The following is a 24,372-nucleotide window of genomic DNA, read 5'->3' as shown; positions in this document are numbered from 1 at the left end:
GAATGCAATCATTAGGAAAAATCTGTTGTGATTGAATTGCCTGATAATTTGGAGAGCGTACACTGAAGTCTCTTGTGTTTAAACAGCATAGCTTGATTTTTCTATGCAGATTAACTCAAGGGATTTGCATTTGAGTAAACTTGAATAAGTAAAAATAATGTAAACTAGGATGTACAATTCCAGCTGCCTTATACAGTATATATCTGTGTTGACCTCCACCTTTTGCACTTTTTGATTTTCTTTTTTTAAATATAAATTTATTTTTTATTGGTGTTCAATTTGCCAACATATAGAATAACACCCAGTGCTCATCCCATCAAGTGCCCCCCTCAGTGCCCATCACCCAGTCACCCCCACTCCCCTCCCACCTCCCCTTCCACCACCCCTAGTTCGTTTCCCAGAGTTAGGAGTCTTCATGTTCTGTCTCCTTCCCTGATATTTCCCACTCTTTTTTTCTCCTTTCCCCTTTATTCCCTTTGATTTTTTTTTTCATTATATTTTCTAAGGATATTACTAGAAATGCTTTTTAAACTTTTTTTTTGTAATCTTGTTTTGTTATGTAATTTTTGTAAGACTGCAATGCAAGCCTTTTAACTTAATATTTTTTCTTGTTACCTTTGTTTCAGCAATACATGTTCCAGTCTGCTTGTTTACTGGCCAGGTTATGGGGTAAACAAATAACTTTGCGGCTTATGTGCCATATGTGTGGTTTTTTTTTTTTCTCCCATTGCTGTGTTAATTTTGGTTTAAGAGTGATCAAATCTATAGTTATGAATTTGTGAAAACTATAGATTATTTGAAGCACAGAGTTTATAAGATTCCAAGTAAGCCATTATGAATCTTTGGAAAACAGTTTTAAAGTTGTATTCTGTACTATAAAGTTAACAATTTTTGCCAAAAGTGAAAAAATAATTTAAGCAGGGACATACTTACTAATTTAAATGATTCTTACCTGTGTATATTATGTGTGTATGTTTCCTTGAGGTCTCAAAATTAAGTTTTCTTGAGTGCTCAAGAATCCCTTAGGGATTCCTTGGTATGAAATTTAGCTTTATCAAGTACAGAAATAGTGATGGTGTCAGAACAATGGAAAGTTTATCCTTTTCTCTTACGAACTAGAGGCAAAAAGGAGATACTAAGCAAAAATAGGAATACTTGCCCTATGAAAGCACTCTCCTAGCTCGTGAGGGGCATTTACAAATATGATGAAATAGTCATAATTGTTTTTTGTTTTCCATTTCTTAAATTTTTTTTCCTGATTTACTTAGTAGTAGACTTAAGATTTTTAACTTCTTATATTGCAGTGCATCTGGGTTATTTGTGATTTTCCTGGTCTTTTTGCAGTCATCTACTTTTATTATATAAATAAAAGTTTATATATATGTGTGTGTGTGTGTGTGTGTGTGTGTGTGTATACACACCAGTGTTTTTAAAAAATCTCACTTCTCTTGATTTTTAAAAAACTTTATACTTTATTTTTACTTATTTATTTGTATTTATTGTAGTTCATGTGCACACAAGGAGTTGCTACGTTAGTGAACATGACTTGGGGAGGAAGATGGACAAGCTTTTTCATTAATCCTCTAAGGCTTCAAAAAGTAGATTGCTGGGATCCCTGGGTGGCGCAGCGGTTTGGCGCCTGCCTTTGGCCCAGGGCGCGATCCTGGAGACCCGGGATCGAGTCCCACGTCGGGCTCCCGGTGCATGGAGCCTGCTTCTCCCTCTGCCTGTGTCTCTGCCTCTCTCTCTCTCTCTCTGTATGAGTATCGTAAAATAAATTAAAAAAAAATTAAAAAAAAAAAAGTAGATTGCTGGTATCAGGCACTCTTTCATTTGAGTTGGTGACTAAGGGAATTAGTCCATTGCCTTAAGATTTTAACTGCATTTTCAGGTAATTTTTATTTTGAGTTCCTTCAGTCTAATATTCTGTATATGACAAGATCAATTCTGTAGCCACCTCCCAAATATTTATATTTAGATATGAAGTATGAATAAACCAAAACTAAATAAACCAAGTACAATTGGCTAATTTATTTAATTATATTTGTTTATCCTGGAATGCTGTTTAAACATATGGTTCATCAATTCAGGGAATTTACATATATTCTAAAGCCCTATTATAAAACCCAACTTAGGAAAAGTGGGAAACTTCTCTTCAGCTCAGTTTTCTATTGGGGAGGATGGCATTATCTTAATGTTCGTGGAGTGTATTAACTTGAGTAGAATATTTATCTTCCCTCTATCTTTTTTTTTTTTTTTGCTGGTAGTAGATGGGTTATTCACTTTAATCCTTACTTCATTGTAAGAAAGATACGAAGTGGATTATTAAAAATGTGTAAAATACAAAAGGATTCAAATTTTAAAGATTTATTTATTTTAGAGAGAGTGTGCATATGTGCATATGTGAGGGGCCGGTGGGGAAGGGCAGAGAAAGAGGAGAGAATCTCAAGCTGACTCCCCACTGATCAGAGAGCCCAACACAGGGCTGGATTCCAGGATCCTGAGATCCTGACCTGAGCCTAAATCAAGAGTCAGATGCTTAACCAACTGACTGAGCCACTTGGGCACCCCAGGATTCAAATTTTAAATCGAAAGAATTGAAGCAATGGGAAATTATGTGTAGGAAATAAGGCCAAACGGTTGAGCTTCTGCATTTGGCTCAGGGCATGATCCTGGAGTCCCAGGATCAAGTCCTACACAGGCTCCCTGGGAGGAGCCTGCTGCTCCCTCTGCCTATGTCTCTACCTCTTTCTCTGTGTGTCTCATGAAGAGATAAACAAAATCTTAAAAAAAAAAAAGAAAAAAGAAATAAGGCCAAACAAAACTAAAGAATTTATTGTTTAGGGATATAGGAATGTGTGGCAAAACCATAGAGAAAAGCAAGGGAATGCTTAACACTTAAAAAGTAGGATCATGGTTAAGGGTTAGAAGGAGAAATTAGAAATGCTGCAGAAGAGACTTCTAAGTTACTGATAATTTTCTGTTTCTAAACCTGAGTGGTGAGTACATGTTTTTATTTTGTAAATACTATAGTTGTATATATTTTATATATTCTTCTGTTTTAATGACATACTTTTATAATGAAGTAAAGAATTTGGCAAAGAATGAAAGTTTGCCAGCCAGCCAAGAGTAAGAACTTAAATTATTTTATCAAAATTAGAATGAGTAGTTGTACTCTAGGGATTCTCAAATTCTTATAATTCAGGGTAATATAGGAAAGTTGTGTTGTTTCCAGACCAAATATTTTTATTCTGTTCAGACTAGGTATGAAATGTTTTGTTTCTTTTTGGGCACCAAGTTTAATTAAAACTTGACAACTAGGGAAAACTTGGAAACTCTAATGCAAAGTAGGACAGTGAACAACTGAAGAATTTGGGACTTTTTAGTCTATAAATCCTATTTTTTAAAAAAGATTTTATTTATTTATTCATGAAAGACACAGAGAGAGGCAGAGACATAGGCAGAGGGAGAAATAGTCTCCATGCAGGGAGCCTGATTCAGGACTTGCTACTGGGACCCCAGGATCATACCCTGAGCTGAGGGCAGATGCTCAATTACTGAGCCACCCAGGTGTCTCTATAAATCCTGATATTTACAGGGGAAATACGATTACTGTCTTCAGATGTTTGAGGAGCTGACACCTGGGAAAAAAACTGTAATATGTGAAATCTAGGGGTTAGAATTAAGTCTAGCAGAGGGAAGTTTCAAGGAAGTAGATAATGATTTAATACAACCCAGAACCATGTAAGTTTTTAAAGTACTAACTAAAAGCTCTATTTCACTTAGTTAAAAAAGAAAAGAAAGTTAACCTTTGGTTTTTTTATTTTTTTAATTTTTTAATTTGTAATTAAAAAATTTTTTTTGACCTTTGTTTTAAATCCGTTTATATTGTCAAACAAATGTGTAGGGAAAGGAAAGATTCTTTACTAGACAATTAGAAGTTAGAATTATCTTCCTTAACACCGCTTAAGAGTATATTAGCCTTAACTGTTTTGAAGCTCTCTGAAAAATGTGCTTTTCGAAACTTCAATATAAGAAAGTTTGGTTTTGGCATTCTTATTTGCCTATGGATAACCTTTCTGTTTATTATTATTCACTTCTTTAGGCTTTCTGTTCTCCTTTTTGGCTTATTAACTGGCACCTGACTGATTGTTAATCCTTGTTAATATGTGGTTCATTCAATAAATACTTACTGAACACTCTGTAAAGTCCTGATGATCTGTAGTGAATCAGGCCCAGTTGCTCCCTTCATAGAGTTTACATTCTATGAGGAAGATACTCAGTCACAGTTCTGATAAACTTTGTGAAGGAGATATAGGGTGTACCAGAATACATAACTGGATGACCTGACCTAATCAGAGATGAGAGGGTCAGGAAATAGTACATTGTGTTCAGAAAGAATTTCAGCAAAATGGAATTCAGTACTTAAATTTAGTACCACATATAGTCTTCATGGACCAAAAGAGCATGGCATTTGGAGCCAAATTTCCTGAGTTAGTGTCCCAGCTTCTTTACTTATTTGGAAAAGTTATTTTAACCTCTTTGTTCTTTGGTGTCCTCATCTGTAAAATGGGAATGTTGACAGTATTTATCTCGTAGGGTAATTATATGTATTAAATGAGTTAAAATGTTAAAAAGCCCACAGTAGTGCCTTTTGTATATTAAAATGTGCCATGTAAGTATTGAAAAGTAACATTTTTTTCAGAAAACAAATCCAAGACAACCGTTTCTAATCATTTATAATAACAAATGTTACTAGTAATAAGTTCAGATTCTTTGAACACTTAACAATTTATAAATTTATAAGTAAATTTATAAATTTAGCACTTATGCTAAATGCCTTTATATAGCACTTGCTTGAGGTAAATATTACTTTAATGTCTATATACTTTTTTGGGTAACAAATGAAGAAACTGAGGCTTTAGTAGATTAAATCATTTGTTCAGGATCCCCCAGTTAGCTAAGACTCTGTGTGCTCTTAGCTGCCGTTCTTTGTTATGTCATGTGATTCAAGTGAAAAACTGACCTTAGTCTGATGTTAAACAACAGACTATGAACTTGTAGAATATTTTTGGCCAATTATTCTCCTAAAAATTAAAATAGAAGGAAGTGGGTCTTTGTTCCATGCTTTACTTCCTTTTCAGAGACAGTTTTATCTTGACCAGTCCTACAAGCCTGTATATCAGACCAATTCGGTGTAGTGTGGACCTAGGACATCTGTTTCAAACCTAAATGAGTCATTCTAAATTACAAAGATCTTGTGAGTATACTTTGTTTACAAAGTAACTGGGATCTTTAAGTTTAGAGTAAGCATTGACAACCAGTTAGATGATGTGTTTTGTTTTTTGTTCTTTTTTTTTTTTTTTTTTTTTTTTTTTTTTTACCTCTATCAGATGCTAGACAGAATTTCACATAGGTGGAGTTTGTTTATATCTATTTAATGGTCCCTTGTTTGGTACTTTCATTTTGCTCTTTGATTATACTCAGAACATCTCAAATACACAATTCAGCCATACAGTTTTTCACTCCAATTTTATCTATGATTTTTCATTGTTATTTCCTTGTTCAGGAACCAACAATGGCTTGCTATTGTGGTATGATCAGGTCCTCTGAACTCTACATTCTCTTGTTCAGAATGCTCTCCTGGTTTTCCCCATCTTACCTAACCATAGACAAATACCTCTTGTTTTGGTTATCTGGATTCACATTGCTCATTGGTACTTCCAAGCCTTTCCTAGTGTTGTTCACTCTACTTGGAATATTCTACTTAATTTCATTGACTTACCTTGTTATGAAGCTTTTCTTAGACAAAGTAACTGCTGAGGATGACTTGTTCTGTATAATATTAACAATTTAGTAATTTTTAAATTGCTGTTTATTTACTATTATAAAATTTTTGATCCCTCAGGATTGTAAAGGCAAGGGACTTTTGTACATATTTTTTTTAATTGTTATTATTTCCTGCATTTATATAGGTCAGTACTGTCTCCTCCTTTAATAATTAGCATGTAGTGCTTTTCAAATAATTGAAAGTTATCTATGTGCTGTAAGATTAAAAGATAAACATTCTTACGAAAGATAAAGACTGTACTTTGAGCAGAAAGTGACAAAGGTTTGGAAAGGAAATATCTGAGGTGGTAGGTACAGACACAGAACGATTACATTATGAATGGTGGTTAACAGAATGATATATACTTATATTTCATTTAAATAGAAATGATCAGTATGGTTTTATTGAAATCCTTGAAATACTTGACATGAGTCATGGATGATTTTATATTAAAGATGTGTGTATTATATATACGTATAAATGAAATTTGGATAGTCGAAGAATAGGGGATTTTGGTTGTACTATAGAATATAATGGATCATATTACATGCAATTTTATAATTTTATTGACCATTATGAAGATTCTTAAGCTCATTACATAAGCTGTAGTTATATTTAGTACCATCTATAACATTTGTTAGACTTCACAAATGGAAAACAGTCAGCAATAGCTTGTATGTTATTTCTAAACTTCTTATACTAGCTTGCATTTCATGTTCATTCTTCTAAACAGGTATAAACTAAGAAGATGGAGTTCTTTTAGTTTAGTTTTCTAAAAGCAAGAAAAGCCCTAAAAGTTGAGCTTGCTAATGTAGAAATTTTATTTGGATTATACTGGAATCCTGTGCATGCAGTTATTTTCTGTTTTGAAAAGAAGGAAGAGTAGTATGCCGTATCTGAGAGTCTGAAAAACAGTTCTTCATTTTTTTGTACCAGTTATTTAAAAATTTATATGGAATTCTTCAAACTGAAAATCCGTGAAATCTTAAGAGATACACAGTTTTCCTGTATAATTAGTTTTAAGTGACTTCTAAAACTTTTCATCAGGGGCACCTGGGTGGCTCAGTTGGTTAAGTATCTGCCTGTGGCTCAGGTGCTGATCTCAGGGTCCTGGGTTTGAACCCTGCATCTGGCTCTCTGCTCTGCGGGGAGCCTGCTTCTTCCAGATCTCTCTCTTGTTCTTTGTCTCCCTTGCGTGTGTGCTCTCTCCCTCTCTCAAATCAATCAACCAATCAATCTTTAAAAAAATAGCCTCAAAAAATAAAACTTTTCATCATGTGTTTATAGAACAATTCATATCCACAATGTTAGGTCTTAGTGCATATAATGAAAATAAATACCCTAATTAGTAGGAATTTTACCTAATTTATCTTTTTTGGCTTTTATTCCTACATAACAACACTAAAAATAACGTATCTAATGATTGCATTTTTATAGAAAATAAGATCCTGTCTCTGATCTCTGAAGTTTGATGTATCCTATTCTTATTCTTGACTTTTTGACATGCCTTTTCTTTTCCCTAGTTTTTTCCTTGTGTCTCAATAATTCCTTACTGAATAATCACTAATGTTGTACACCTGAAAATAAAAAAAAAATAGTAAAGACATTTATTTGAAATAATTTCTTAGAATATGTTCATTAACAGTCAATACTTTTTAAAGGGAATGATGCTAACAAATGAGATTAAAGGACTAGTAACCTTCTGTTTAACATTTATTTGAGATTCTGCTGATAGTTTTTACTTTTCCTTTGAGGATTATCATCATGTCCTCTGCACATTAACAGAAATGTAATTGTCCTAGACTGATAATTTAAATCCCAGCATTTTTTTCTCTCTCAAGATTAATGCATTAATTGTGAAACTCCAGGTGGTAGTATTGTGAAGGCCTTATGGAGGGACAACTGGTTCCATATTTAATAGTAATTTCGATTAGCATCTTTACTGAAAATCACTATTAATAGTTTCTAAGTTACTCTGAATCATTTTTATTTTGACCATAACTGTGTTACAGTGTTTTATTTTTTGATCATAATTATAAATGATCAGTTTCTCATTTATGTATATCACTGTGATAGCTGTTGTGATTCCCCCCTTTTTTGACTTTGTGATTTATTACTTTACATGCAGACAGAAAAGTCCACAAATGACTGTAAACTTTGTGGAATTACTACAGAGGAACCACATCCTTTTACCTACCAGGTGAAGACATAAAATATCAATATACCAAAAAGCTCCTTTGTTTGTACCCCAATGCACATATTACCTTCTCTCTTCCCACAGGAAACCATCTTTCTGACTTCTGTATTTTTGAAATTTATTCAGCATTTTATATACTTTTTTTAAAAATTTTTATTTATTTATGATAGTCACACACAGAGAGAGAGAGAGGCAGAGACACAGGCAGAGGGAGAAGCAGGCTCCATGCACCGGGAGCCCGACGTGGGATTTGATCCCGGGTCTCCAGGATCGCGCCCTGAGCCAAAGGCAGGCACTAAACCGCTGCGCCACCCAGGGATCCCCCCCCGCATTTTATATACTTTTGTCTGGCTTCTTTTAACATTATGTTATGAATAAAGATTGGTCCATGTTACATGTGGCAGTACTGTTCATTCACTCTCGCTGATAGCAATGTTCTATTAGAATGTTAGAATTTATTTGCTGTTTCTATTGTTGATAGATATTTGAGGTACTTTCAGTTTGTGCTGTTTGAATAATAATGATGCTGTGGGGATCCCTGGGTGGCACAGCGGTTTAGCGCCTGCCTTTGGCCCAGGGCGTGATCCTGGAGACCCGGGATCGAATCCCACGTCGGGCTCCCGGTGCATGGAGCCTGCTTCTCCCTCTGCCTGTGTCTCTGCCTCTCTCTCTCTCTCTCTCTGTGTGACTATCATAAATAAATAAAAAAAATTCAAAAAAAAATAATGATGCTGTGAAGATTCTTGCATGCATTCCTGTTGAATACATGGGAGTAAAAGTGGGTCATATTTTTAAAATTTGGGTAAATAATGCCAGTTTTTCAAAGTGATTGTATCAATTTACGCTTCATGAGCAGCATATAGATTTTGGTTATTCCAAATTCCTGCCAACACTTGAGTATTACTAACCTTTGGACATTTTGAATATTCTGTTAGTATATATTGATGTCTCAATGAGATTTTAACTTTTATATCACTGTTTACTAATGATATTGAACATCTTTTAAGAGAATTATAGGGCATTAAGATATCCTCTTGATGAAATGTCTTTTAAGTCTCATTGAATACAAATGATGTAGTGGGTTGTTTGTTTTTTCTTTATTACTTAAGATACAGTCCCCTTGTTGGATATGTTTTCTACAAATACCTTCTTCTGTGTGGCTTATTACCTTTGTACCCTATTTATGGTACACTTTGAAAAATACAAAAGTTCTTAATTTTAGTTTGGTTCATTTTATCAATCTTTTAAAGTTAATCCTGTTTGTGTCTTAGTTAAGGAATCTTTGCTTAGATTTGCTTATCAAAGTTGTGTGATATTCTCTTATATTTTGGTATTTTTTTTTTACTCTTTTAAATTTAGTGAGGGTGTAAAACTACATGTTCAAGTTTGGTTTTACTCTCAGTATGTATAATCATCTACATAGCACTGTTTATTGAAAAGACTATCCTATTCCCATGGCTCTGAAGTGCCACCTTTAGTGGAAATCAAGTATGTATGTTGTGTATGTACACACAGGCACACATGTATACATATACATGCTTCTGGATTCTTTATTCCATTGATCTAATTTAATTTAGTATACCATCTTTAAGTTACTACATTGTAACTTTGAAAAATCTTAAGATTTGGTAGAGAACATCTTTACCTGTTTTTTCTTAATTATCTTAGCTCTTCTCACCCTTATATTTCCATATGAATTTTATAATTAGATTGTAAATTTATACCAAATTTATACCAAAAAAGAAGTCTACCTGGACTTTGATTAAAGTTGAATTGTATCTATAGATCAATTTACAAATAAATGACATATTTTAAGGTATTGTAACTTCTGATCCATGAACATTATAGATCTCTCCATTTATTTAGGCTTCCTTTAATTTCTCCAAACATTCAGTAGTTTCCTGTGTAAATTTCTCCTACATCTTTTATTAGATTTATTTATAGGTATTTAAGGTTTTTCAACAGCATTGTAAAAAGTGCCTTTTAATTTGACTTCTGATTGTTCCTGTTTATATAAATTCAGCTTTTATGTATTGAATAAAACTATTTGATTCCAATGGTTTGATCCTACATTATTTTTAATTTTCTACCTACACAGTCATTTCAGTTGCAAATAATGAGCTTTTTCCTTCCTTTCTATCCTGATAGTTTTTTTTTCTTGCCTTATTGCTCTGGCTAGAACCCCTTGTCCAGCATTGAATACAAATGATGATAGAAGGCTTCCTTTTAAACTTTCACTATTTCTCCATTAAGGTAGGCTGTTTGTTGCAGCTTTTATTATAGAAGCTCTTTGTCACATTAATGGCATTTCCTTCTATTCCTAGTTTGCTAAGAGTTTTTATCAAGGATGAGTTGGGTGATGAATTTTATTAAGTGCTTTTTTGTTTATACTTAGGTAATTATATTTTTTTGTCTATTCTTTTAATGTGAATTGCATTGATGTTTCAATGTGACATCAACCTTGTATTTCTGTAATAGATGCAATTTGGTCATCATGCATTATCCTTTTTATGTATTGATAAATTTGGTTTTTGTAATTTTCTTTAGGATTTTTATAACTGTGTTCATTAGTGAGATTGGCCCATACCTTTCCTCCTAAAAGAAGGAAGTTTTTTTTTTCTTTGTTGTATGGAAGAGTTTGTATATAATTGGTATGATATAGTTTTTGAATATATGAAATATCTAGGAAGCCATTTAGTTTAAAGTTTTCAGCCTTTCTTTTACTACAATATTCTCTGCTAAAGTATGGTTATAGCTGCAACATTTATATTTTGCTGTATTTTATTTTTATAATTTATTTCAAAGTATTTTAATTTCTTTTTGAACATAGGAAATTCTAAACATTACAGAAGTTTTTGTAGTTATTTACATATATTTTTTACTATGATCAGAAAGTATCATTTCAGTCCCTTTGTTTTGTAACAACCAATTAGTATATATATTCCATGCTTGCTTATTAGAAGGAGTATGTTTGCAGTTGTTAATTGATTGCAGTGTATTTGCGAGCGTCGCTGTGGCAATATACGACAATCTGAGTGGCTTAAGCAATAGAAATTTACTCGCCCATAGTTCGGAAGGCTAAAAGCCAGAAATTGAGGTGTTGGCAGGGCTATGTTTTTTGTTAGGCTAATAGAGAATTTCTTTGCCTCTTTTAGCTTCTGTTGTCAGCAGGCCTGAAGTTGTTGGCTTATAGTGTTGGCTTATAGATGGATTTCTCTAGTCACTGCCTCTGTTGTAATGTTGTCTTCTTCCGGCATGTCTGTCTTCACAGGGCAATCTCCTTTCTGTTTTTCTCTGTAGGATACCAATCAGATCAATGACCTAATCTTAACTAATTATATTTGCAGTGACTTTATTTCACATAAGTTCACATTCAGAGGTAAGAGCATTTGGTACTTCACAACATATCTTTTTGGGGCATACAGTTTGGTTAGGTCAGGTTTGTTGATCATATTTAAATTTTATCTCTCATGATTTTTTTTGTCTGCTCATTCTGATACTGAGAAAGGGTGATAAAAACCACCCACTGTGATTATAGATCTATTTTTATTCCTCCTTTGGTTCTGTCAGTTTTTGCTTTATATATTTTGAGATTATATATTAGGTGCATGGAAATCTAGAATTGTTATTTTTTTTGGTGAAATGTACCTTTTGTCATTTTGCTGACATTCCATCTCTATCATGAATTCCTGACTTAAAACAAACTTTACTTTCTCTGATATTAACATAAGCTTATAAGCTGTCTTTTGGTTAAAGTTTGCATATGATGTATATTTCCATTTTGCACCTTTTGCTTTTCCTGTATCTTATCCTTAAGATAACACCAGTATATAGTTAGATTCTGTTGTTGTTTTTGTTGCTGCTGTTTTGTTGAAAGTCTATTCTTTGAGTGTTTGGTCAGCTAGCATTTACTGTACTTATTGCTTTGCTTAGAATCTCTCATCTTGCCATTTGCTTTCTATTCCTTGTTCTGTTGCCCTGTTCTCCTTTCTTACTTTCTTTAGATAGGTGATTACTTGGCCTTTTTTCTCTTCCTTTAGCTATATTAGAGCTGTAGAGTCTTTACTATTATTTTTTTTCTTTAAAGATTTTATTTATTCATTCATGAGAGAGTCAGAGAGAGAGGCAGAGACCTAGGAAGAGGGAGGAGAAGCAAGCTCCAGGCAAAGAGCACAATGTGGGCCTTGATCCTGGGACTCCTGGGACTCTGGGATCACGCCCTGAGCCAAAGGTAGATAGATGCTCAACCGCTGAGCCACCCAGGCATCCCGAGTCTTTACTGTTCTTTTAGGGATTACCCTGTAGACTCCAACTTGCATTCTTAATTTATTGAAACCTAATATTAATTAATGCTTTTATCATTTTCTAGACAGTGCAAGAGCCTTTGTACATTCTAACTTATTTCTTCTTCCAATTTCAATAGTACCTTGGTATTTCCATATGTTTTACCTTTTTTTTTTTTTTTTGAATAAGTAAGCTTCACACTTAGCATGGAGCCCAGTGCGAGGCTCAAACTCATGACCCTGAGATTGAGACCTGAGCTGAGATGTAGAGTCAGACACTTAACTGTGCCACCCAAGTGTCCTGATATTTCCGTGTGTTTTAAATTTATATATTTTAATCCCGACATGCCTAGTTATAATAGTTTTTTAATATACATTTGTATTCATTTACCATTTATATATTTATCATTTCCTTTGCTCTTCATTTCCTATTACATCACCAAGTTTCCACTATGATTATTTCTATATATTCTGCCCAAAGAACATTAATTTGTATTTTCTTTAGTGTGGATCCATGCTTATGACAGATTTCTTTTAGTTTTGTTTTACCTGAATATGTCTTTGAAAGAAATATATATAAAATATATATATATATATTTATGTAATATATAATAATATATAATAAATATATATAAAATATATATATATTTAGGTCACCAGTTATTTTCCTTTAGCCATTTGAAGTTATAATTCCACTCACTGTCTTCTGGTTTACCCTGGTTTCTGTTGAGAAGTCAACTGTCATTTTTTTATTGCTCCTTTGAACATAAACTCTCCTCCCCCCTGCAGGGAGTTTTATTTTATTTTTTTTTTTTTCTGCAGGGAGTTTTAATATTTCTCTGTGATTTTTGGGAATGTCATTAAGATGAACTTACATATGGTTTTCTTGGTTATCTTAATTGAGACTTTCACTGCTTCTAAAATCTGTGAATCAGTGTTACTCAGTTGTTGCAGAAAATTCAGTTATTCTGTTTTAAAATATTGCTTTTGTCTCATTTTTTTCATTTGGTACTCCAATTACACCTGTGTTAGACCTCTACAGGTATCCCATATATTTATTATGTTCTTTTGCATTTTCCATTCTTTTTATGTGTAGTATGTGTATTTTCTTCAAATCTTTTGTTTGGTTCATTAGTTCTTCTTACCCCCCCCCCTTTTTTAAAGCATGTGTCTATCATGCTGATAAAACCATTTATTTGTATTTATTTCTCAGTTCTAGAATTTCTTTTGACTCTTTTTTGATTTATATTTTTTCTTCCAAATATTTAGTCTTTTATTTCCTTGAGCATATTAGGCATAGTTATTTTAATATCTAGTTCTGAAAACTTTTACCTAAATTCCCTGTAGATCAGTTACTGTTGACTATTGTTTCTGTTGGTTTTAGGTCAGATTGTTTTATCTTTGTATGACTGGTTATTTTTGATTGAATGTCACATATGTCTGTGGAAAATAAAGAGTTTGAAAGCTAGCATGCTGCTTTAATGTTTATTAGGGAAGATTTATTTTGCTTCAGAAAAATGGCCAAGGGACTGTCAATCCCAGAGTGCCTTATTAATCCAGGAAGGCACTGGGAAGAGTTGAAGTTAATCTCTTTTAAAGTTGGTCTACTTCTAGTTCAGTTTTATTCAGGTTTGAGACATGCCTTATCACTAGTTTTTCAGCTCTGATTTTGTACTTTTATCCTTAGAAATTCGTCTATCTCTTGTTATCTTCTGTTGGCTGTCAGATACCTCTACAGGATCGGCTAGTCCTTCTAGGGGAAACATACCTCCAAAAGATGTGCAAACCATTTTGGGTTTCCTTCTTATCCAAGATCATGATCCCATAATTCTTCATTGTCTTCCTTGATCCTTCTTGGTGCTCTCTAATAGATACTGTTGCTTGTAATAATTGCTTCCATTTTCTAATTCTCACCAGGAAGATTGATTGAAGTTACCTAATTTCATTATGTAAAAATCAAGAAAATATTGTGACTATTTTTTTCTACTGAGTTATCTTTAAGATGGCTATTTAAAAATCTATAGTTCTGTGTGGATCATCAGACATTTTCATTTGTTCATACTTTTTTGCACAGTATCTTAGGAGAGGGTTGGATATATGTCCCTACCAGAAAGCTTTAAGGGATATAAAGAGATAGCCACTAAAATGTATGGATATCCAGAGTTGTACTGTATATGGTTATATGGAGCTTCAAGTAGATTGTTGAGCTGTCAATAAGCAAAAATTTTTTTAAGCTTAGTATTATTTTGGCCATCTGTCTCTTTTTAAAACAGAAGGAAAGGATGGTGGTAGTTTTCAAATTTGTTTAGATTCTTTGGGCTATCTGCTTATCAGAAATTGGGCAATCTTATTTGTTTTTAAAGTCCTTTATTAGTAGAGTAGTAATTCTTGGAAAAACCAACTAATAAGGACTTAATTGGTATAGAAATACTTTTGATAATGTATTAACTCATACTTTTCATTCAGATATCAAATACTGTTCTCTTTGTTCATCTTTGCAGAGATTCAGAAATGATAATTATTTGTCACGTTTCTTGTGTTCTCTATTTTCCTATTTACTGATCAGAAGGTTTTTAACTAAAGTTATCAAGGATTCCATGCACTTCCAAGATTAGGGATAACACCAATCTAAAGACTCAATTCTTTTCTGTCTTCACTGATTACAGACAGGGAACACAATCTCTTCAGCCTGGACCTATGTAGAAGAATTTGGAGAAAATAAACAGGTAAGAAAAAGTCTTTTGGGAATATTAAGTGATATATTTAGTTTTCAGAAAGCCAGTTATAAATTATCCTTCTTATGGTTATAAGAAGAAATATTTAAAATTGTCTAAAGAAGCTTGTGAAATAATTTGGTTATAAAAGTTTTGTTAATTATAGATTCATTAAGCGAAGTTCAGAAAGTTAAACTGGTTCCCATATTTCAGGTCTTCTCAAGGCTTATGACATACTAATGTATGTTGTGAACCACCAAAGATGGTAAACAGTGTTTTAATGTAGATTATTCAGCATTTCTGAATTTTGAATTCAGATATTTTGAATATTCAGATATTCAAATTTCATTCTGCTGTGAAATTTACCTATTTTTTTGAATTAATACAACTAAAATTATTGTTGATACAATACAAAAATAAAAAGTTATTTACTAGGATTCACTCTTTAGTTTTTCCAACATGATACTGAGAAGATAAGTTTTAGTAGAATGTTAAAGGTAGTTTATAGTTCAAATAAGTATTACCATTTAAACTCCTTTTTACCTGTTGAGGCAAAAAGAATGTTGTGGTTCCCTGGGTAGACTCCATGTTTTAGTTCTTGTTTTTAAATAAGCTGATTTCATCTTTCTGTGCCTCATTTTTCTTGTTAAAGAGGAAAATAATAGTACTTATTTTATAAGGCTTTTGTAAGGATTAAGTAATGCTGATGTTGTATAGTTATTTTTGCACTTTGTAAGTACTCAATAAATATCAATAGAATTCATACTTGAGATACAAGGAGATATATTTTGCTTGAGGCTTATAACTATTGTAGATCTTAACATAAAAACTCAAATATATGATGTTATTGTCAGAAGTACCTTTTCTAACAAGTCTTTATAGTACAAATTTTGAATTATGGGGACTAATTTTACTGATAGAAATGAAACTTGAAAAGAGTTGCTATCTTTCCTAAGACTTTTATCTTCTCTTAACTTTTGCCCAGATAGTTTTTTTTTAGCAAGTTACAATTTTTAAGCCATACTGGATCCTAAATAAACTGTAGTGCTCAGATCATAAGTTTCTCTCTTGTAGGTTGCTTTTCTATTAATCTCTTCCAAATGGTTTAGAAACTGTCATTAAAAGGAATTTGACATAATCTGTTAAACAAAGGTAGCAAATTGGAAGCTCCTGATATGGTTTGCTTTGTCTCTTTGGTTTTTTGAAAGGAATGCACCTAGATTTAATGTCAGTACAAATAGTAGACACCTGTTATACATTTAGTCCTCTTTGAGTTCTTTTTTCGTTTGTTACATCTTAGCTTCTGAGGGCAGTTGAGTTTGTAATCACTGTGTTTAACATAGTTCAAGAATATTTTTGTTTTGTTTTTAATGTTTCCCTATTACATATTAGCCCCCATTAAATGTTCTTCCCAAAGTGATTTGCAAGTTGTTCAGTGAAATAACTGTTCCTAAGGTCAAATAATTGTTCCTAAGGTCAAACAAGTTTGGGAAAAACTGTGTTCTATATACTGCCCTAGCATAATCATAATGCTTATTAGCATATTGAAAAGCATAGTAGTAGTAACCTGTACAAGTGTTAAATCAGTTTTACCAATTTTATTTTTTCAAATTTTTTTTTCTTGGCTAAGGGATTCTTAATGTTTTGAGGTACTTGAATTGTAATAGGTTGGGAAACTCTGAAACTAACTCAAGGAAACACTTGGGTTTTGTTTATAACTTTATTGACAATTGAAATACAATAAAGTGCACATTTAAAGTGTACACTTTGGTCAGTTTGCATTTATGTATACATCTGTGAAATAATATTACAATCAAGAAGACAAACATTTCTGTCACCCCTAATGTAACCTGTTCCTCCTGGAGGACTACCTTCTTTTTCAAGCAACCACTGATCTGATTGCTGTTACTATAGATTAGTTTGTGTTTTCTAGAATTTCATACCTTTGTTTTTGAATGTTTATAATCTTTAAATTAGGATGAAACAGTTGTAATTTCTTAAAAAATATAAGTACAGATACCTGGCAATTATAGGTTTATAAAAATTGTTATATACAAAGTTTCACAATAAGAATTTGAAACTCCCATCACTCTTTCAAAATTATATGGAAAATATATTGTAAATTTAAAAAATACTTCAATTAAAAACAAAAGCAGGTGATTTCTCCCCCCCCCAAAAAAAAACTGAATCTGAAAGATATAATTACTAAAAATAGAGAACTAGCCAACTAGAACTTTCTAGAAAGGAGTTAGAGATAATAACTTTCATTTTTGTCCAGCCACCATTACTAAGATTAACATATTGAAAGCCTCCTAAAAATCATCTTAAAACAGAAAAACTGACTTAAGCTACTCTGTGAGCCTAGTCGTAAGAAAAAACATTGGTCATTTCATGTCTGCTAGACTATATTTGCTGTCAGTTGCCTTCAGCAAAAATTAAGTAGGGGGTAAAAATACTTTTTTTTTTTTTTTGGTCAAAATTTACTTGTAATAGGGAAAGTAAATGAGATTTAAAAAATGCCAGTAAATTTGATCATAACTAAGTGTGCTAGCCAGAAATATCACTTAAAAATTTCTAGTTAGTGATTTGTAAATATGTCATAGGCTATAAGTTAATAATTAGCAAATTTGAAAATTCCTTCCTCTGTTTTACAGTTAGTTATTGATAGTTCTTTACTAGGATGGAAAGTACAAAATAAATGATAAATGTCATTTACATTATACTAGAAATTTTAGAAATCTCTCTTTCAACCCAACCATGTTTTATGTTCTGCATATATACAGTGCTGTGTTAATAAGTGTTAACACTTTTGCAGATGAAGTTCAGTGAAAGAAAGTTACTGAGTTATTTCATTTGTGGCTATTTGAATGTTAGAAATTGAAATAATAATATGGTGAGGTGAGGAAATTTTTTCAAAAAATTTAATAAAGATCCTATAGAAATCTAAGGAAGTACTTAAAATATGAATTAAAGGTGTGGGGAAATGTATTTTATAAATCAAAATATCAGGTGCTTCATTCTCATACTGCCTGGGGGAAGGTAAAACAGTATAGCTGTCTTGGGAAACAGTACAGTTGCCACAAAAAGTTAAACATACAATTCCCTTATGACCCAGCATGTCCATTTTTAGTTATTTACTCCAGAGAATTGAAAGCATATGTCCACATGAAATTTTGTGCATATTATTCCTTAGCAGCATTATTTATAACAGCCAATAGGTGGAAACAACCTAATTGTCCATCGACTGATGAGTGTATAAACAAAATGTGGTATATTCATAGAAGGGATATAAAGAGGAATGGAAAAAAAAAGAGGAATGGAGTTCTGATATATACCACAACATGGATGAACCATGAAAACATATGCTAAAGAGCTAGTTTAAAAAGATGACATAAATTGTATGATTCCACTTATATAAAAAATCCAGGACCGGCATATCAGTAGAAACAGGAAAATTAGTGTTTGTAGGAGCTGGGGGAGAGAAAATGGAGGAGTTACTGCTAATAGGTACAGAGTCTCTGTTTAGGGTGTGAAAATGTTCTGATTAATGGTAATGGTTACACAGCCTTGTGAATCTATTAAAAACCACTGAATTGTACACTTAAAAAGGGTGCATCAAAAAGAGGGAGTGGATGTGAAGGTAGAACTTAGTTAACAAGAAGAAAAAATAGTTAAGGAAAATTATGAGGGAGGGTACTTATTAATGGAAAATTAAAGAGTATGGTCAGAAACAAACTAGAAGAAAAAGATAGCCGAAATAAGTCTAAGAAGACCTTTTCACTGAACTCAGGTTAGAGTCTCCATTAAGGGTTTCCTCCTATTTATATTTATATGAGGCAGAAAAACAGTTTGAGAATCCATGGAGTTTGGTCAAAATGTGTAAGAGAATTAGAAACAAACAAGATACAATTGGAGTAGAGCAATGTATGTTGTCCATTGCTTAGGTTTTCACTGAGAAGCATATTGATGGTATTCATCTCTTGTGTTGGACAGAGAAAGGTAGTAGACCAAATTATTATTTAAAAGGTGGGGCTGATGAGTAGGTGGTGAATGTGCTGCCAGTCTCTGCACTTGCTCCCAGGTCAGTGGCACAACAGTTACAACCTCTTCACTTTCCTGCTCTTTCTAGACACAGCTCCCGAATCCTTCAGAATCTGGGGTCCTTTTAGCCATTACTGCTTGATTAGAATTGCACTTAAGGTTAGCCTATTTGCTATATAGATCAGAGTGTTATTATATGAAAATGTTTGTATTCATTCAAGATATAAATATGAAATTGTAGAGGATTTGACCGAAAATGCTATCTCTAATATTCTATTAGAGCAAGTCACTTTATTTATTTTTTATTATTTTGCAAAAGGACCTTTTATTCAAATGAAATTCTTAGATAACATTTAGCATATACATTGGGAATGCAGAGCAGTATGCCTTGAAATGGGAAGTATGGGGTGGCCAGGTGCAAGTAGCGGCCAGGTAGCTTAGAGCACCTACTCTGTATTTCTGTATTTCTATCCCCTGTTGCTGAAAACCTCTTGAGACCCTTTGCCCAACCCAGCTTTGAGAAGATTGCCAGAGTGAAAAAGCTTGGTCAAGAAGAAACAATACTTTCCTAGGAATTAGGAGGCCCAATTTTTTTTTAATTTTTATTTATTTATGATAGTTACACAGAGAGAGAGAGAGAGAGAGAGAGGCAGAGACACAGGCAGAGGGAGAAACAGGCTCCATGCACTGGGAGCCCGACGTGGGATTCGATCCCGGGTCTCCAGGATCGCGCCCTGGGCCAAAGGCAGGCGCCAAACCTCTGCGCCACCCAGGGATCCCAGGAGGCCCAATTTTTAACTTGTTTTTCTTCATTTAACTGTGGGAGTATACAACAATCAGCCATCTTTTGTCTGTCATTCTTCAGTGAAAGAGGTGATTGGAATTAGAGACTTCTGAGGACCAGCCTATCCCTGGTTTATGATTTTGAGTTAGAGAATTTGATTAGTTAAAAGCTTTATTAATACCAACCATAAATAGTCAAACAAATAAAAATGAGCAAAAGTCTTGAAAACATACTTTACTAAAGAACATGAATGTTCAGATGGGCAGCTAAACACATTAGTCATGAGGGAAATTCAAATTAAAACTGAAATGACATACTATGTCACATCACTGGAATAGTTACAATTCAAAACACTGGCAATACCAAATGTTGGTGAGGATGTGGAACAGCCAGAGCTCTATATTTTCCTGGTGTGAATGCAAAATGGTCACATTGGAGAACCGTTCAGCAATACCTGTCTGCCCTATAACTCACCAGTTTTACTCCTATTTACCCAAAAGAAATGAAACCATATATCCACAAAACTGGCATAAGAATGTTCATAACAGCTTTATTCATAATAGTCAAAATTTAGAAACAACTCAAATATTTATCTGTCAACAGGTAGGTAAATGGATTAAAAAAAGTTATGCTGTATATGTACGACAGGATACTCCTGAACAATTAAAAGGGATAAACTGATGCAACATAATGAATCTTAGAAATTGTATTGAGAGAAGCTAGATTTAAAAGTGCTTTAAAAATACATTTTATATGAAGTCCAAGAACAGACAAATCTAAGCTGTAGTGAGAAGTCAGGAAGTGGTTGCCTCCAACAGAGGAGCTATTGACTGGAAAGGAGCCACAGGAACTTCTGGATTGATGGCTATGTTTTATATCTTGTTCTAGGGGTTGGTTGCCTAGGTTAACAGTTACCAGAACTCATTGAAATGAACACATAGGATGTATGCATTTCACTGTATGTAAATTGTACCTCAGTTTAAAAAGTACACTTGACGGGATGAGCACTGGGTGTTATTCTGTATGTTGGTAAATTGAACACCAATAAAAATTAATTTATAAAAAAAAATAAAAAAAAAGTATTAAGACAATTGAATCATTCTCAGTGTAAAACTTAAAATCTGAAATTGGCTCTATCATTCCCTTAAGAAGGGGAAGGGGGAGTACGGATCCAAGTCTGAGACAGAAACAGTGGTATTGAAGAGTTAAGGATATTCATTGGGGGGAAAAACCAGGGGGGAGGGGCAAGTAAGTACATGCTAGGAATTCTAACTCACTTATTAACTTGTTTCATAAAAATCAGTGATGTCTGTTGATGTTTATTTTCTGTGCTATATATTGTATGTTAGATCTAAGGAAAAGATGATTCATCTAGGTTTATGCCAGTAGTTACTATCTTAAGTTTGATGTGTATTGTATTTTCTAATTACCTAGATTTTTTCTGAATATATTTAGATTATTATGCCATAATAAAATTTATTTTTGAAATGCTTGTAAAATCTTATGAACACTGAAGCTTTTCATTTCCTAATCTTTGTAGCGTTAGGGGGAGATTTTTTTTTTTCTCTTGATTCATCCTGTATGAATGAGGTCATCAAAGTCAGCTTTTAATTTTGTATTTTAATTTAGTTTCCTTAGAAATGTAGGAAAACAGTGGTTGATTAGTGTATTTTTAAATTAAAGCTTTACAGTAGGAAACTATTAAAAATGCCCATTTTCAGACTTAGGTACTATGCCAGTAGTCTGTTGTCTTGCTATCTTCTTTGTAAAATCGTTCCCTGAAGCTATCTCTTTTATCTAGATTTCAAAGAATATGCTGCATTAACTCTTGCATGGATATAAACCCAAAGTTGAAAGTGATTTCTCTGAAAACTGCATTTTCCCCACCTACAGAAGTGTAACTAAAGATCTGCTCTTCTAAATTATATTGTTTATGACCACATTGTTAAAAATTGAAAGAGCTAGTTGTATCATAGATGCATGTCTAATAAGGAATTGATTGTATTTGTGTAATATTCTTTAGGAGGAGAGAATCAAAACTTTGCAAGCAATTAATTTAAATTACAGGAGCACTAAGGTTTCTGTTACGACTAAATACCATACCCTTCAGGCAAAGTGTATCCATAAGAGAAGAAGAAAAATTCTGTGACAACTACTTATCCTACTTTGGATATTAAAAAAGCAAATGGTATCAAAGTAATTTATTCCTTACCCAATTTCAAAATACTGAAAATATTTTGAATTGGAAATTTTAAACGTATTTGTTTTCTTGGAACAGACTGCTTTTATTGGTTTTATGGCACCATTAAAATTAATCAAGTTAGAGTTTTACAGTGCTAGAAATTAAACCTATATTTAACTGATTTTTATTTTTTCCATTTTTTTTTCTTAACTAGGTCCTTACTGATGTTGCTTGAGCTTATTCTCCTGCAGTTGATCTCATTCCTGTTGGCTAAATATTAAGCCCCATGACAACATTAAGTTAATGCTCATATGTTTTAGGCCTCATCTATAATACCAGGAAAATACAGAAAAGACTTGTACATTAGATTACCTAATTCCTTTTCTTTCATTCCCAGAAACACCATGACTTTTATAAATAATCATCTTACAGTTATTGTCAGACCCGTGGCCTATTCTACCCCAAAGAACATAGTTGAGTTTTTGGAAAGTACAGGATTTACAGATTTGGTCTTTAATATTCTTACACACATATAAACATTACAATTAATGAAGCAGGAAATTATTGGTGCATAAGATGAATGTTTAATGTGGAATAACTATTTCAAATATAACTGGTTTTTTAAAAATTTGTTTTTAATTTTTGGATTTTTCTATGCTATAAGTTGATAATGGTTTCTTGAAGTTTATTTTATAAACATGATTCATTTTACTGTTTTATGTACAAGTAGGAACTCTAATGTTAAATTGGTGTATTGAGTTATACAGATGTTTATATTAGTATTTAAATAATGAAATATTGGGCAGTTAGTTTACACCAAATGTTTTTGCAGTCCAGGGGAGAATGTTTCTGCTGATTTGATGCCTAATACAGTTTCAAAAAGGATAAGCAAATATGAATTTGCTGTTTTTTTTTTTTATCTTTTCTTCATGGACTACCCCTTAGCATCAGAACCAAATTTAAAAGGAGGTGCATTGTAGACAAGAGAAATCAGAGGTTCTCTTTTTTCTGTGATCAAAAATACACAAAACAATGAATAGATATACAAGTAAAAGATACCCAAGAATGCATTCTAGTAAGACCTCTGAAGCCGTTGTTGTGTCAGTGAAAGAAACAAGACTGACTGTAATAAAACTATCAGGATTTGCAATTTAGTGAATGCTGAAACACTCTTTACTAGCAAAATAGTATTAGTACGATTTTGAATGTTAGAACATTATGTTAAACTGTGATTATGGTTTTAATGCTTTGTCTCTTTGAATTAAATTTGTATCCATAAAGATGTGCAGCATAATTGTTCATGTATTTATTTACAGACTACACTTTCCGTCGCAGCTCAATAAATAGTCTTTCCCCTGTTAGTGCTACTCCCTCTTCTGGAACTCCCAGCGTGCTTCCTTATACTTCAAGGCCTTATTCTTATCCAAGCTATCCCTTGTCACCAACAATATCAGTTACTAATGGCAGCCATGTTGGACAGCGACTATATATCTCCAATCAGGCCTCATTCTTCTGAAGAAGATACTGTAAACATTGAGTATGGAAGTTTCTTTGTAAAGCATGCAAATTAAAATGTTGTTTTATTTTAGAATCGGGTTTGCACACTTGGTTTTAAAATGATACATACATATTTATTTCAACATAGTAAAAACCAACCATAATTCCGAATAACCGACAGTTGTAGAACTTGTAAAAATGCTAAGTTTAAAAAGTTATTCAGTGGTTTCGTTTGATAAAGATATAGCAAACTACTCCTCTTTTTAAACTTTTGGGATTTTAAATACTTCTAATTCCTGAGTGGACAGTAGAACCCAATAGTTTGTGTTAGATTTTTGCATAATAACTTTGCCAAATAGCATTTCACAAATATTTAAGCACTTGGCAGACAATGGTTATGCTAGATTTGATTACCAAGGATCACTACCTGTATTAGAGATTTTAACAATTATATAACCATAAGCATCTATTATGTAGAAAGAAATGAAGGGCAAAAAGATTAAGATACAAATTTTATGCAGTACTAAAGGAAAAGCACTCTACCATTGTGGTCCTTGAAAATAATTAGAAATATTTTTGTTAATTGTTTGTTATAGAAATAAATTTTAATTTTGCTGTTAATGTATTTCAGGTTTTTATAGTTATGCTTCTTTTGTGTTTTTGATATTCACTGTATAGTTGTTTGAATAATAAGTGTTAACAGTTTTTTAATGTTGAAATCATGTGTTGTTTAATTTTTGTACTTGAATTCAAATTCTTTGACATTAAATACGTGATGCTTCTAATATGCATGTGTTATATTTTTGTTTATTAGTATGTGTAAAAAAATTAGCTGTCACAGTCA

General features: G+C 32.7%; 1 protein-coding gene across 4 annotated transcripts in view; it reads left to right on the top strand.

The window, feature by feature from the left end:
• The window catches only part of RBM46 (RNA binding motif protein 46), a 64,132-nt gene extending 39,979 nt beyond the window's left edge, over positions 1 to 24,153 (top strand). For 2 of the 4 annotated variants that reach the window (XM_055336203.1, XM_055336205.1), the window contains 2 exons: positions 14,977 to 15,036; positions 22,246 to 23,328. In XM_055336203.1, the coding sequence (XP_055192178.1) occupies positions 14,977 to 15,032 (56 nt within the window). In that variant the 3' untranslated portion in view covers positions 15,033 to 15,036; positions 22,246 to 23,328. The other 2 variants (XM_055336204.1, XM_055336206.1) reach the window with 2 other exon arrangements.
• Positions 24,154 to 24,372: the final 219 nt, after the last annotated feature.

This window comes from Nyctereutes procyonoides, unplaced genomic scaffold (genome assembly GCF_905146905.1).
Source record: "Nyctereutes procyonoides isolate TBG_1078 unplaced genomic scaffold, NYPRO_anot_genome, whole genome shotgun sequence".
Lineage (NCBI taxonomy): Eukaryota > Metazoa > Chordata > Mammalia > Carnivora > Canidae > Nyctereutes > Nyctereutes procyonoides.
Note: the sequence above shows the minus strand (reverse complement) of the source record. Positions and strands in the feature narration are given on the sequence as shown.